At 34.6% G+C, this 14871-nt stretch overlaps 1 protein-coding gene across 1 annotated transcript; it reads right to left on the minus strand.

Moving 5' to 3' along the window:
- Positions 1–1507: 1507 nt before the first annotated feature.
- On the minus strand, positions 1508–13013 carry sub1b (SUB1 regulator of transcription b). The gene is made up of 5 exons (XM_039758488.1): positions 12909–13013; positions 7855–7927; positions 3755–3868; positions 3056–3164; positions 1508–1723 (listed from the first exon to the last, which is right to left on the minus strand). Exons 2-5 carry the CDS (start codon positions 7924–7926, stop codon positions 1644–1646), a joined length of 375 nt encoding a protein of 124 aa, XP_039614422.1. The 5' UTR covers position 7927; positions 12909–13013; the 3' UTR covers positions 1508–1643.
- Between the last annotated feature and the right edge of the window lie 1858 nt (positions 13014–14871).

Here is a 14871-nt window from a genome sequence, read left to right on the forward strand (position 1 = left end):
CAGAGGAAACCCACGCAGACACGGGGAGAACATGCAAACTCCAGGCAGGGAGGACCTGGGAAGCGAACCCGGGTCTCCTAACTGCGAGGCAGCAGCGCTACCACTGCGCCACCGTGCTGCCCCCTCCATCCTTAGTATAAAAACTTAACATGTTACTTGGCTTTACCCAATACATGCATTTGTCAAACTGTTGTTAACTAACATAGCATTATACCACCCCTTTCTATCACAAATGACTACTGTAGAACTGAAAAATTATAGGAAAATGAACTTTTTATAATACACTCTCTCACACACACACACACGCACACACACACAAACACAAGCATTGAAGAGTTTAGGATTACACAGAAATTTTCATGTTTTTAAAAGAAACTGATATTTGTTTATCACAATGCCATTAAATTGACCTAAAACATTGCTAAAGTGGCAAATGGCCATTACTGCTTAAAATGATTGATCTATCATTTATTATTTACATATCACATCAAAGCCCAATTTTTCGCAGCCATTACTCTAGTATTTTAATGTTAGGCTACTCTAAGCTCATCGTTAATTCATGTTTAAAGACTAACTGGTTATTTGAGAAACCTTTGCAATTAAATTAACACAGTGGAAACCCATTATTATGTTCAATAAAGCAAGTATATTGCCTTTCTTTGGGTTGCAAGGTACTGGCATTGGCAAAGTTCAGTCTTTGGTTGAAAAATGGCCAAAATTAAACAGCTTTCTCAAGAAACATGTCAGTCTATTTTTGTTTAGGGAATGGAGGGTCATTACTCAATGTGACAGAGTGCCAACAAACTGATTTCAAAAAGATTTCATACAACAGTGTCCACTACTGTCTTGAGAAAAGAGGGCAAACTGGATCTAGCTAGGCCATAAAAAGAGGCAAAAGGCCCAGATCCATAACTTCACAAGAAGATAAGCACATCAGTCTATAGGTGTCTTACATGTCCTCAGTTAGCTGCTTCTTTAAATAGTATTTGCCAAATACCAGTGTCATCTGCAACAGTGAAAAGGAAAGGTTAAAAGGGCAAATGTTGATCATCACCCAGAAATCCACCATCCAAAGTCTGTTTTCTTTTGCATATTTTAACCTTTTTTTATTTGCTAGTTTCAGATATGACATTTTTTCATTGAAACCCTGCCTCAATGAGCAACATCTCAGGGCAGTTTTTTCAATAAAAGTGTGGTGTGTATGTATACCTTTCATTTATTTATTTAATTCTATTTATATTTATTTTTCAGTTTTTTTTTGTTTTTGTATTTTTTGTCAACTGTTTTAAGAAGACATACAATAATTTAGTAATTTGAATTTTACTGTGTACACAGGAAAATAATAACAAATGAAACCAAATAGCTTAGTTTAACACAGCTTTTAATGAACATGTAGAACCAGAATGCCTACACCCCCCACCACAAGCTGTCAAAAAATTACAAAGAACCATTCTCGAATTGGAATTTTACATATTCAACCACACATGCATAAAAAATTGAACTGAACTTCAAATGCAAATATACACAATGTACTTGAAACAAAAGTCCATCTTAGACTTCTTTTGTTTAAAAAAAACATACGCCAGTGTAAAAATTTGTGGTTAATGGGATCTAAAAAAGCAAGCACACTTTCTAAAACAATTTTATATTCTCTTCACCGCCTCATCTATTTCAGAGATTTGCTCTTTTAGCTGGTTCCACTGTTCTGGATTTAAAGAAATTCCTGAAATGAAAAAAAAAAAAAAACAATAAAAAAAGTGTAAATAATGTATTACTAAATCACATTTTCAAAGAATTCTATGTAAGTGCTCATTAATCTTTATAATGCAACACGCAAATCTTTATTTTTTGGCAGTAATTTCAGAAAAAATAAGCAAGTGGATCATCATTCATTATTTCATTCACCACTGAACTCACTTAATCTATTTCTGGATTACAGGGTTCATGACCTATCCCAAACAGCTCTGAACACCAGGCGAGCTAACATTTTATCACAGAGCACATTTAAAAGTAATGTTAATATAAGTTTATGTATATGGAGTGTGACAACATTTATAGTAATCCACAAAAAACAGAGTGCAGCACTCTTCAAATTAAAAGAATAAGGAATGCCCACCATAACATTCTTTAACCTATTTAATCCAATTTAGCATATTTGGGGACCGAAGTCTATCCCAGCAGCACTGGAGTCAAGGCAGGAACTACTAAAGGTTATACTAAAGGTTAGACGATCACAGGAGGTAACATGTGCACACATCCATACTCATACAGGGCGTTAACAGAACATGCACATCTTTGAGAAGTGGGTAAAATGCTAGAATACCTAGAGAAACACCCAATAAGACATACAATCTCCACACAGACAAAGGCCAGGAATGGAGCTACTGTGCCACATTTGTTTTAAATAACAGGGGGAAAAACTATTAAGATGTAGGACATAAGGATATCAAAGAAGAAACTTTTGTTAGAGCTCAATAATCTATCTAATAAAGTAGGGATGCTTGAGTTACTGTAACAGTTTTTAAAAAAATATTTTATAAGTCATTCGTCATTTTCATATGTATTCTAGAAACCAGGGCTTGCACAAACAATAAATTTGAACTCCAAGAAAGATAAAATTTATTTAGTATTTCAGTGCTCTCTAGATTGCAAAGATTCCAATATTAGACCAATTGATGACTCTAAACAGGCCCATGTGACTGTAAATGTGACAATTCTATTACTACTACATCTACTACATACTACTACTACTAGCAAGTGTGCATAACTATGCCCTGCAATGGACTAGCCTCCAGAGTTGATTCTTAACTTAAACCAAATGATGCCAAAATTTGACATGGATAGTTGGAAAATGACTGACTCACTGACTAGACAATATGAATCATTAAGCATATAAGCTATCCATTGTAAAATCTTTTACTGACAAGGTGAAACTAGTCTGTATAAAAAGGTCAACATACAATTACTACATTGCAAAAAGAGTTATTGTTTAATTTAGGTCGTACAAATATGGTACTCACTTCTGTTTAAAAATCATGAAAAGTTACCAACATACCCTTTTTGCCAGGCTTCATCTCGCCTTCTTGGTCCATCCAGTACTCTCTAATGTCAATCAAGACTCTGCCTTTAAAGTCTCTGACACTGACAAATCTCATTTTTCCAATCTGTTCAAGAAAGAATTTATTTTAATCCATACTTAGACTTGAATGTCCCCTTTATTAGTACTTGTAATTTTTTTTCTGCCCTATGAAATAATGACATAAGCTGATTAATCATTTTCAGAAGAAAGTAATACCAAGAATATAGTGTGCTTTTTGCAATAGTACTCTGGTTTATTGGTCTATTAATTTCTTTCTTTGACAAGGGTTCATGTGTAGTATTTTGGGTTTGGCACTTCAATTTTTCTGTTCTCACAGTTTTGACCATTAACCTGTTTTTCAATAGCATTTTTATCACCAGGTCACTCACTCTGTTGCCCATGTGGCCCTGCCTTGTTTTATAAATATGGGCCCAATGTATGGTTACTTACAATTTTCTAATTTTATAATATTTTTACTTTTATATTCTGAATAACAGAACACAAAGTAAGCCTGTAACAAAACAGAAAATCCCTATATGGTATTGTTAAATACTACTCTGTTTAAAAGTAAACTATACCATAAAAACACATTCAGTCACTGCCCTATAATAATTATATAAACCATACAAATTAAAAGCAATAGACAAAAGCAATTACATGTATTGTCTAAAATACCTGAAACATGTTGTCATTTTTGTCACTACTGCTCTTAGAGGCTCCAGCTTTAGAACTTTCACCACTTTTCTGTTTCTTTGCTGGCTTCTCAGGTGTTGGCTTCTTCCTCTTTGCCTATAACAAAAAATGAATCGATTCATTATTTACAACAGTGAAATGTCTGGGTACAATGCATAAAGAATTATCTGCATTGTAAGTTGTAATGTATCACTGCAATTCTGTTATTGAGTAGACACGCAAAAATGAAACTCAGTGTTATTCATTACAATCAGTCAACAAAACTTCCTACTGAACTAAATACAGCATTGTTCAATGTTTATGGAAAAGCCTTCTAATATAACACAAACAAACAGCATTATTTATACAAATGAAAAACTAACAATGATTTGTAATGAACAACATAAGCATGGAAATCAGTCATACAGCAGTGACTTTATGGGGGTCAAATGTAACCTTATGCAATATCTGTAAACTTGCTGTTTAATTCCTAACTATGTATATATTTCAAAGAGAGAATACACAATGAATTATATAACATATTTGTAATCAAAATTAGCCAAAAGAACACAATAATAACCTGATTAATAAGTTTAAACAGATTTTTTTATTGTAAAGTGACATGCAATTAAAAGCATTTTAAACAGTATTTAATATAGTTGTCATCAGGGCAACAAATTCAGTGCTTTTGCTTTGTTCTGAATTTAAAAGAGATGATAAACTAGCTGGTCATCTCTCTGAAGACAAAGGCCTAGTAATAAACTTAATTAAGATGACTTAGATCAAATAATAAAATTTATGAAACATTTATTGGACTGAAGGATCCTATGACAAGGATTGCCTAAACTTGATGTAACACAATATATAATTACAGATACATATTTACAAAGGAGTACTCATTTTCACATATTATTCCAAAGCTATTATATGAATTTCTTCTAATCATTACAAATTATTCTAGTCTACTGGCCTTCCTCTTGAGCAACCAAGTCTACATATAATACCTTGGAACCTTGGCTTTCTGTCATTCAGGTGTATTTCTAAAAGCATACCTGATTTTTCCTGTGTCTTTTCAATAGGGCTATGATCAGTCTGGTATTGCTTTTGTAGCACATTTTTACTTTTAGATGTCAAGGTAATAGTCAAGCTCAAGGTAAGAAGGCAAAATCCAAGGATCCATTGCTTCAAATTATAATTGTTTCAAATTTCGAAACCTCTTTTGATCCTCTACATTAACTGATCAAAAACAGTAGTCTGACAGTTTCTACAGTGCTGAATCCACACCAACAAAAATCATCATGTCTAAATTGGAAGAAATAACTCCTTGGCTTTTACTCTCTCAAATCAGAAGCATGAAGTACAAGTCATTATAATATTACTTTCTCCAGCAGCACTTAAGACTGAAGGTAATTCTAAAAGTGAAAATATTCTGTAGTTACTAAAACCATATCAGTGAAATTACACAAAAACAAAAAGCATTAAAAGGGATGAAAGCTTATATTTTCTTAACTGTGTACACAGTGAATATAGAAGTTCCATCTAACTATTGCATGGGGCTATCCTTATATAAAACATTCAGAATAGGACAAACAATTAATGCACAGATCATATACTGTATATTGAAGCCTGTTGAAAATTTGAATGTAATAGGAATTTCAAATACAGTATTCATATTTTCTCAAGCTGCAATGCACCCGTCAAAGTTGCTTTATCTATAAAATTATTACTTATGTTAACTTAAGCACAAAGTTCTCACACTCTACTTAAAACTGTTTACTTGTATTGTCTTGGCAAATAGTTAAATATATTGTATCCCAGTTTCTGCATGTCCTCTTGAGGAAAGATGCCTGGTAAATAGTAATTAATAACAGTCTTTGACATTTTTACAGTCTACAAATAGTTGACAAAGACCATGAACATCCATATAACCTCGGTTCACTTAAAAATTTCAAGAAATGTATTTTATGCATTATACATTGTTGAAAGAAGAATAAAATATAGACTAAACTGAATTTGTAGTTGGGATATAGTGGGTTGGATAATGGATGGAAATTCAGGTATTTTTCAGATACTACAGTTTTCCTCTTGCATCCTAAATACACAACTGTTATGTTAACTGGTGACTCTAAATGGACCTAGAAAGTGTGGGCAATTACACTCTGCGGTGGATTAACCCTCCACTCAAGGTTGGTTCTTGCCTAGCATCCAGTGCTGCTGACATAACCTCCTCCATCATCCAATTACCCAATCAAACACCCAGTCAGAGATGACAAACTATTTTGAGCAAGTTTGCACATCGATGGAAGTACAAGGGGCGTTCAATAATTTATCTACCTCAGTAGGAAAGAAAAGATTTTTCAAAAAATTTCTGTTTTATTTTTCAATATAGTCCGCTTATAGCCATGCACTTCATCTACTTTTCTGGCAATGACTTTAACCCCTTTAAAATTCTTCTGTTTGACCTTCAAACCAGGACATCACAGCTGATGTCTTCATCACTTGAAAACCACAACCCATTGAGAGATTTCTTTAAAACTCAGCACAAAAAATAATCTGAGGGAGCAAAGTCAGAACTGTAGGGTGGATGGTTCAGCTGCTGGAACCCACATTCTCGGATGGCACTTGTGACTGACATTACATATTAACCTGTGCATTGTTGTGAAGGAGCAGCATGCCTGCTGTGAGTTTTCCTCGTCTTTTCTCCTTGATTGACTCCCATAAAGCAATCATTGTGTTGGCATAACTCTCCACCGTTACGGTGGTCTTATGTGGCATAAACTCCACATGCAAAAGTCATTCAATATCCCAGAAGGCAATTGCCATGACTTTGCCTGCAGTGAGCTTCCACTGCATGGACTCCATTTTAATTCTCACAAGGACTCTCCTGACATCCTGTCTCTTGGAATGTTAAGACTCGCACTAAGCCACAACTGTGCACAAGTACACTTTGAGACCTGTCACAACACGCCCAGACTTGTTTCAACATGCTTGCTACTTTCTTTCATACTTTACTGAATACCCCTCGTATTTTACTGAAAATTTGATCAAGAAATCAACAGGACAACTAAAGATATTTGAGTCCTCCTGTTAAAATTTAATTTTTGCTAATTTATTCTACATTGGAATCTTTCTTGACAGTGGCCTGATTTTTAAATCCAGCAACTCTGCATCGATAATAACATGATTTTATTAACACACATCGCCACATTTTTAACCAGAACTGTCAACTTGAAATCCATTGACATGCTTTTTCTCCACTTTCTTTGAAAACTGGAATTCTCCTTATGATTGTTTTTTTTTTTCTCTAAGTATTAACAGGTCAGAACAATTCCAGAATGCTGCTGATTAAGTCTGACTCAAGCAAAATGCTCTGGTAGCATTACTTACTACATTGCAGGCTCCCTTTATAATACAGAAGCATCTTTAAAACACTAACACAAACTTGTAACACATCAGAACAAGTTAATTTATTCTATGATAGAAACTTTTTTTTACTGTCTCTATGCCCTCTTCTTGTGTTAAACTGTATAGTTAATCTGTTGTGTTTCTTGATTGCAAATGTCATAATTTGAGAGCTACACTTTCGTATTTAGATATTTTTGTTTTTTATATTTAAATGTACAAAAAAATCTATATTTTTGACACTGTATTATAGTTCTGTTTCTTCCTTTACATTCTTTAAGCACCACTGTAGAACTGACCAACAAATTTATTGGTATGTTCGAACGTACATGTAGAACAACTTACTTTTCAAACAAATTCTTAGATAATCACTTCTTTTCTAGTTTTTGATCACTTAAATTATAATATGTTGGTAGTATATTCAAAAAATTATATAAAAATATTTTCCTATATAACCAAGACTGCACTACAAATTGACCGTATGAATGACTTACTGTCTTATAATAGATGGATCAATTGAATGACAGTTCATAACAAATAAATGTTATGCAAATTGACAAGAAAAAATTTGGAATGATTAAGTTTAAGTCAAAAGAATTCAATATATTTCACTATTTTATATGTGAATTAATGGCTTATAAATTGTACTCATGTGCATAATAGAGGAAAAACAAAATGAAAAAAATGCTCAAGCTACATACCTTTTTCTCAACTTCACTGTCTGAATCACTGTCAGACGATGAACTCGAAACAACTTCCTTTGATTTTGGCATTCTAAAAAGGGAACAAACATAAAATACTTTGTCATTTATGGATTTAGAAACTACATAGACAGCTTTACATCAAAGACGAAATTTCTCGCTATTTTCAGCTTAGAGGAAATGTATAAAATTTCACTTTTTTCATAAACCTCAAGGGACTACATAAATAGCATCAGATGTTAAAAGTAAAGGCCTGCACAGATAATTGACATTCAAAAAACAGGCTAAACATTTCCCATCTAAAATGAACTGGAACTCAAAGCTTTGGTCATGGCCTGCAAGAAATTGCCAGGCAAACTAAAGCAATTATGCTACCTTAGTGTAACATACATTGACACAGTAGGCTACTGACTGAAAAAACAAACAGTATACTGCATTATAAGGGACTGCATTGGGAGGTTCTGTGTTGGGGATAAGATAAACCTGCATTATCCACAAAAGTGACTGGATCCTTTGAGCTGTAAGCAAACTTCATAATTACAAAAGTTTTTCATTATAGAGTTTATTTTAGACATAGACTGTATATATGCACTGTACATAAGACCAGTGTCACAGGATCTAATACCATGGTACTGTAGAAGTAAAGTTGATAATTGCATACATTTAAAGAGAATCATAAAGCATGTATGAGAACAAGTATTATATATTCTGATGCACCTTGGCATAGTAAGGGTTAAACCACAAATAGCTCTCGCTTGTCTGTTTTATTATTTTTCTCTTTGCAGCTGCCAATTTTAAAAACTTCAGTTAAGGACATTGTGTACTTTTAGAGTGCTAAACGGGCCATTGTTTTAAGAAATGTAGCCATTAAGGCTTTGGCCAGGAGAGAAAACCAGATAGGCCGTTAGCTCCATTTGCAGTGGCTGGGCTTCTGCCTCCCTGTCTGCTTGCCTGGATAGGTGATGACAAGTCAAGGAAAATGCAGCTTATAAGAAACAGCATTATTGCTTTGGGGGCACAACTGCCCCAATCTCTAGCCCAATATCTAATGTGTGGGTCTGCTTGATTCCGACTTACTGGTGGGAATCGATTGATAAACAGGTTTTGGACACCTGCACAGGGTATGAAGTAATGATGGCAGTTAGGTGATGGACGTTAGGTAATGATGGGAAGAGCCAGAATACATGATAAGAATTGTAATAAATGTAAGCTTGCTGAATTTGCTAATTGCTCATTTCACTTGATTTGGATTTGTGTACGCATCACGCAATAAAACTTCATTCAGCCTTCCTGAAACTCTGTGTGCCTTCTTTGAGCAGCGTGTTTCTGCCACAACAGCACCAGGTCAATACCAAAATTCAGAAAACGTAACAGTGCTACCTTTTTTACAGTATCAATAGTACCAAGTGATAGCACAGCTTGGCGACTAAAAGTAGACACATTTACTTCAAAAAGCACAATATCACATGAGAAGAACTACATATAAAAATGGCTCACAGTGGTGATGATACAGCAACGCATCAGCACATGTTGAAAGCAAAAAAGCAGTCAAGTCTCAAAATAGTCTTCAATTCAGGAGAATTTCAGTGCACAATTACAGTTATTGTGCATATTATTAAAGAAAAACACAAATCACCCACAATTTTTCTCCCTAATTTCCACTGACTAATTATGGAGTTAATTCAGAAAGATTTAGATTTGTGCTTGCTTTGAGAGTGCAATGAAGTTACTGATCAGATGTGAGTTGTAACTGTTCAACTTCTAGTGTCACAAATGTGTAAGAGTAGATGGGGAGAGTAACTGCTTTTATAATCTATAATAATACACAGTCCAGAGAAAAGAACAGAGGTTTCATATTCATTCTCCAATTGCAATGAGCACATATGTCCATCCAAACAGATATTCATTTTCTAACCAGCACACACAGTTCAAGGTTGCATGGGAAACAACACTCGCATCCACAATTATGAATACAGAACTGTGAAATGTCAGAGAAAACTGAACCCTGACAGAGCTGACAATAGTTGTAGCAAGTAAAAATCAAGGCAGCTTCAAACAAAGTGGCAATCTGGTTTGTCTACACCAACAATGACATGAGCTGCTCCATTTGTTAACACCAAAATAAAATTTATTACGTGTTAAAATGCTTTGATGCACAAAGAACCTCTCCCTATTAATATGACATGTGCTGTGTTAACATAAATGCTGAGACACACAGTAAGTAGGATGGGCAGAACAGTGTTATTTTATTGCCGAAATTTCATTTGGTTAAAATAAATTTATCATGGGTAATATATTCTAGATTTGTGCACAGGCTAAGTATTAAACTCTGGTCACTCCCCTTGGAATTAATAAAGTATCTATATGTCTATCCACTCATAGAAGTTACTGTGAAAAGAGCACAACAAAGGCTGTTTCACAAGAGTTCTGATATAATGGAGTAATGTAAAACTGACAAAACTAATTTCATGCAGGAAGCCTTAACATTTGGACAAAAGTTAAAAAGGAGAGATTTAGACGATTAAAGCAACAGGAGTTTGTGACATTTGAATTTTGAATTAATTTGACTCATCCATTAAATATTACACATTAGTAAATGTTTTAACCAGCTAATGATGCAAATATAAATCCTACAATAGAAAATGTCGCACAGACATTCTCTGACAAAGCAGATTTTAAAGGAATGTTGTTACAAAAACAGTTTTAAAGAGTTTGTTTAAATAAAAATATCCTGTGGAAATGCATTCATTCAACAGTATAAATATAATGTCTGAATTGTATTTTTAATATTGATTTAATTCTTATTTATTTTTTAATTACTGGAGAGAAAATGTCAGAGAATAATTTATAATGTGCTCTTGGTAAGATAAATAAGGTAGCCCATGAAAATATCATTTTTCACAAAACCTATGCTAAAAAATTTAAGCCCATAATTGTATTTGGTATTTATAAATGCCAATACGGATTTACTTACACTAAAATAATAGTTGGATAACAACTAGGGTAAATTTCGCACAAACATTAGGAAGTTTTTCTTTACACAAAGAACGATAGACACTTGGAATAAGCTATCAAGTAGTGTGGTAGACAGTAAGACGTTAGGGACTTTCAAAACTCGACTTGATGTTTTCTTGGAGAAAACAAGTGGATAGGACTGGCGAGCTTTGTTGGGCTGAATGGCCCGTTCTCGTCTAATGTTCGAAATAAAACTATTTGGCCTGCTGCTACCACAACCCTCACCAGGAAAAAAGATGGAAGGATGAGATGATGATGATGATGTTGATAGTTGGTTAACTGCTTGGATATGTTAAAATTCTAATAAAAATGTAGATACTTTTAAGAAATAAATGGTGAATGGGATATGTTTTTGCCATGGTGTCAAAAATGTACTGAATAACGAAAATTTCATTGGTATTGGAATCAAACACAAAGATTCTGGTATTGTGACATCCCTACTGTATATGCTGCATGTGTATATCTTGATCGTATTGTATTACTGTCACTGTTCTGAGAAGACATGCAAGTAAGAATTTAATTGCACTATATGCTATGTATGTACACAATAAGCTTAAATTTAATATTTTTTGACATATCCAATTATGTTTAAACTCATCAAGCAAAAAGAGCAAAATCTTTCATTTATATCTGATATTCTGAGTTTTAAATATGGTTCAATTTGTTATTTATATAGTACATGACACGTTTAAGCAGCTTTCTTCACCATTCTGTCCCATTTGCACCCTCATTCATGTTCAAGAATGCTACTATGTACTGTACAGGGATATTAATTAGGAAATCATTGTGAGATTAAAAAACACAAATGACCACGCAGCGATGCAATGTTTCATCTTGCATTACTCCAAAACACCTCAGCCGGTCCTAATGAAATTCGGCATGCATAATAAAGCTGAGCCAACTTAACATTCAGGATGTATTGCGTTTCAAAAAATTTCATTGGATAGGTTGGCTGTGATGGCCGTAAATCAAAACAAGATTTTGAAATACGTCACACACATTTGAAACAGTACGGGAAAACAAATCACGCGCAAATTTGTGCACGTAGTAAGCTGATATTTCAAAAGCATCACTGGGAAAGCAGTTTTACCTTCTTAATGAAGAGGGTTAAAATCACTCTTCTAGGCAAAATGCTGCCCTGTCCTCGTCAAATCAATTCCTTTTGTTAACGCCATGCGTGACCGTTTATCCAAAACAACATTTCATTTCCCTACCCCAACCTAACTCGATAAAAACTAATAACCGTGATCAGACAATGATTAATGACATGGATCAGAGCTGTAGAAATTCCCGCCTCTTAGAAGGCTACAGTTGGATAATGGCTGACCTCAATCGGCAGTTTAAATTTGAAGAATTCGGTACAGTAAGTATCATTCTTCAGGACAGCAGCTCATTGGTCTTTCAGGCTTTTCGTGGTACGCACAATAATCACCGTCGCTATTCGCCAAACATCTTGCCTACGATTTTCACTTAAGTTACATTCGCAAATTTCCAATAAAAAAAAAAAATCACTGCAAGATGCAAAAAGCGGCATTAACTGGTAAAAAAAAAATGCACCGAAAACACACATTTAAATTGTCTCCTTTGTTTCGAAGCCTCTCTGCTGTTTTTGTATTAAATAATTACTGCAATGGGCCTACGTCACCCCATATCACTATCAGATTAAAAAGAAAGAGAAACCCAAGGTACATCTTTAGTATCTTGTTTGATGCAACATCGCCTAATACATTAATAGGATATTTGTATCCCCTTTACTTAAAATTATTTTAGCACCTCCTCAGTGTGCCAGTTCCCCAAGTAGCTGGGAAAACAACATTATTAAACAAAACCGTTGTGCAAACAATATCTTTTACAGGCCTCACGCAGCCGTTGAATGTTGGCTAATTGTCGTTTTTTGACCTAGAAACACGGTTAGTTTTGCTAACCTAGGTGCAATGAATAGCTCGCTTTATACATTGGAGACGATATTTACAAAGTGCGAATCATTACATTTTAAAAGAAATTTAGATTAATTAATTGCATAAATAAGTGGTACTTACCTGAATCGGATTATTAGCAAGGTTGGAAGGGGCTCCGGTTCGCAGGCGGGAAGTTATCACAACGCGGCACTTCCTAACCCACGTTCAAAGTCTGCATTTGATTGGCTGATATCATCGGAGCGGTGAGCAAAGGCTTTCGGGAAATTGAGTATTTTATTATGTGAAACGAAATGGCGCTTGAAACTTGAGCAAGAAAGTTAAGTGTTTCCAGGTGTAGTGAGGGAAGAAAAAAGTTTAGATGAAAACAAAAAACCTTGAACGAATCATCAAAAGAAACAGAACAGTAGTAAATAAAAGCATCTTAGATATGTGAATTAGATGAGAATTATTAAATATGTAGGACCAGATGTGGATGTTACCTAAATATTATTATTGTGATTATTACTGGAATTGATTACAAAATTAAGAAAAGGGAGTTTAACATTTAAATATATTAAGAAAATGGTTGGATGTTTTATTCCAGGTGATAGAAATAAAATATAGAATATAAATATTAAAGGAGCAAATGAGGTGTAGGCTATACATTTGAAATCTAGACATCTAGACAAGATTTAAGTGCCTTATATAGAGATGGACCACATTTTGTGGCTATAATAGCCGTCACTCTTTTGGGAAGGCTTTTTACAAGATTTTACAGTGTATTTTTTGTGAATTTGTGCTTATTCAGACAGAGTATTTGTGAAGTCAGGTACTGTTCTTGGATCAGAAGACCTGACTCGCTGCCAGTGTTCCAATTCATCTTAAAGATAGTCAATAGATTTGAGGTCAGGGATTTGTGCAGGCCACTTACGTTCCTCCATGTTATTATGGATCTGGCTTTGTGCATGGGGTGGATGGTCATGCTAGAACAAAGCAGACCTTCCTCAAACTGTTGCTAGAAAATTGTAAGCACACAATTGTCTACAATGTCGTTATGTGTTGTAGCATTAACAGTACCCTTTATTGGAATCAAGGAGCCTAGCAGAAATCCTTAAAAACAGCCTTAGGTTATTATCCCTTCTTACCAAACTATATGTGTTCTCCTGGCATTTGACAAACCCAGATTTATTCATAAGACTGCAAGATAGTGAAGTGTTATTCAACAATCCAGAAAACATGTTACACTGTTTCAGAGTCCAATTGTGGTATGTCTCACACCACTACAGGTGATGGTTGGCATAACGCATAGTGACCTTAGTCTTGTGTGCAGCTGCTCGGCCATGGAACTACATTTCATGAAGCTTCCGATGCACAGTATGTGTGATGATGTTGCTTCAAGAGACAGTTTGGAACTCTTTTGTGAGTTATGCATCAGAGGATAGGACATTTTTATGGCAGCTCTATCATATGAGCTTTCATGGTCTGCCACTTCGTGGCTGAGCTGATGTTGCTTTTCCTAGACATTTCCACTCCAGGAAAATAACACTTACAATTGGCCAGGGCAAATATAGCACAGCAGAAATTTCACGTACCAGCTTGTGGCAAAGGTGGCATCCTATGGCAGTGCTATGTTTAAAGTCACTGAGGTCTTCAATATGACCCTTCTAATGCCTATGTTTGTCAATGGAGATTGCGTGGCTATGTGGTTGATTTTGTACACTTTATAAATGAGTCTAAAACACCTAAACACCTAAACTAATTGCCAGGGTTGTCCATAAACCTTTGGCCTCATAGTGTACAGGTGCCGGTCATAAAATTAGAATATCAAGACAAAGTTGATTTATTTCAGTAATTCCATTCAAAATGTGAAACTTGTATATTAGATTCATTCATTACACACAGACTGGTGTATTTCAAATGTTTATTTCTTTTAATTTTGATGATTATAACTGACAACTAATGAAAGTCCCAAATTCAGTATCTCGGAAAATTAGAATATCGTGAAAAGGTTCAATATTGAAGACACCTGGTGAAACACTCTAATCAACTAATTAACTCAAAACACCTGCAAAAGCCTTTAAATGGTCTCTCAGTCTAGTTCTGT

This window comes from Polypterus senegalus, chromosome 7, assembly GCF_016835505.1.
Source record: "Polypterus senegalus isolate Bchr_013 chromosome 7, ASM1683550v1, whole genome shotgun sequence".
Taxonomy (NCBI): Eukaryota; Metazoa; Chordata; class Cladistia; order Polypteriformes; family Polypteridae; genus Polypterus; species Polypterus senegalus.

What these genes read in the sequence shown, in the direction of transcription:
- sub1b (XM_039758488.1), bottom strand. Translation starts at nt 7,926, where the DNA reads ATGCCAAAATCAAAGGAAGTTGTTTCGAGTTCATCGTCTGACAGTGAT. An exon ending in ACAGTGAAGTTGAGAAAAAG is followed by an intron (nt 3,869 to 7,854) that starts GTATGTAGCTTG and finishes TTTTTGTTATAG; the next exon opens with GCAAAGAGGAAGAAGCCAAC. An exon ending in GATGAAGCCTGGCAAAAAGG is followed by an intron (nt 1,724 to 3,055) that starts GTATGTTGGTAA and finishes TTTTCATTTCAG; the next exon opens with GAATTTCTTTAAATCCAGAA.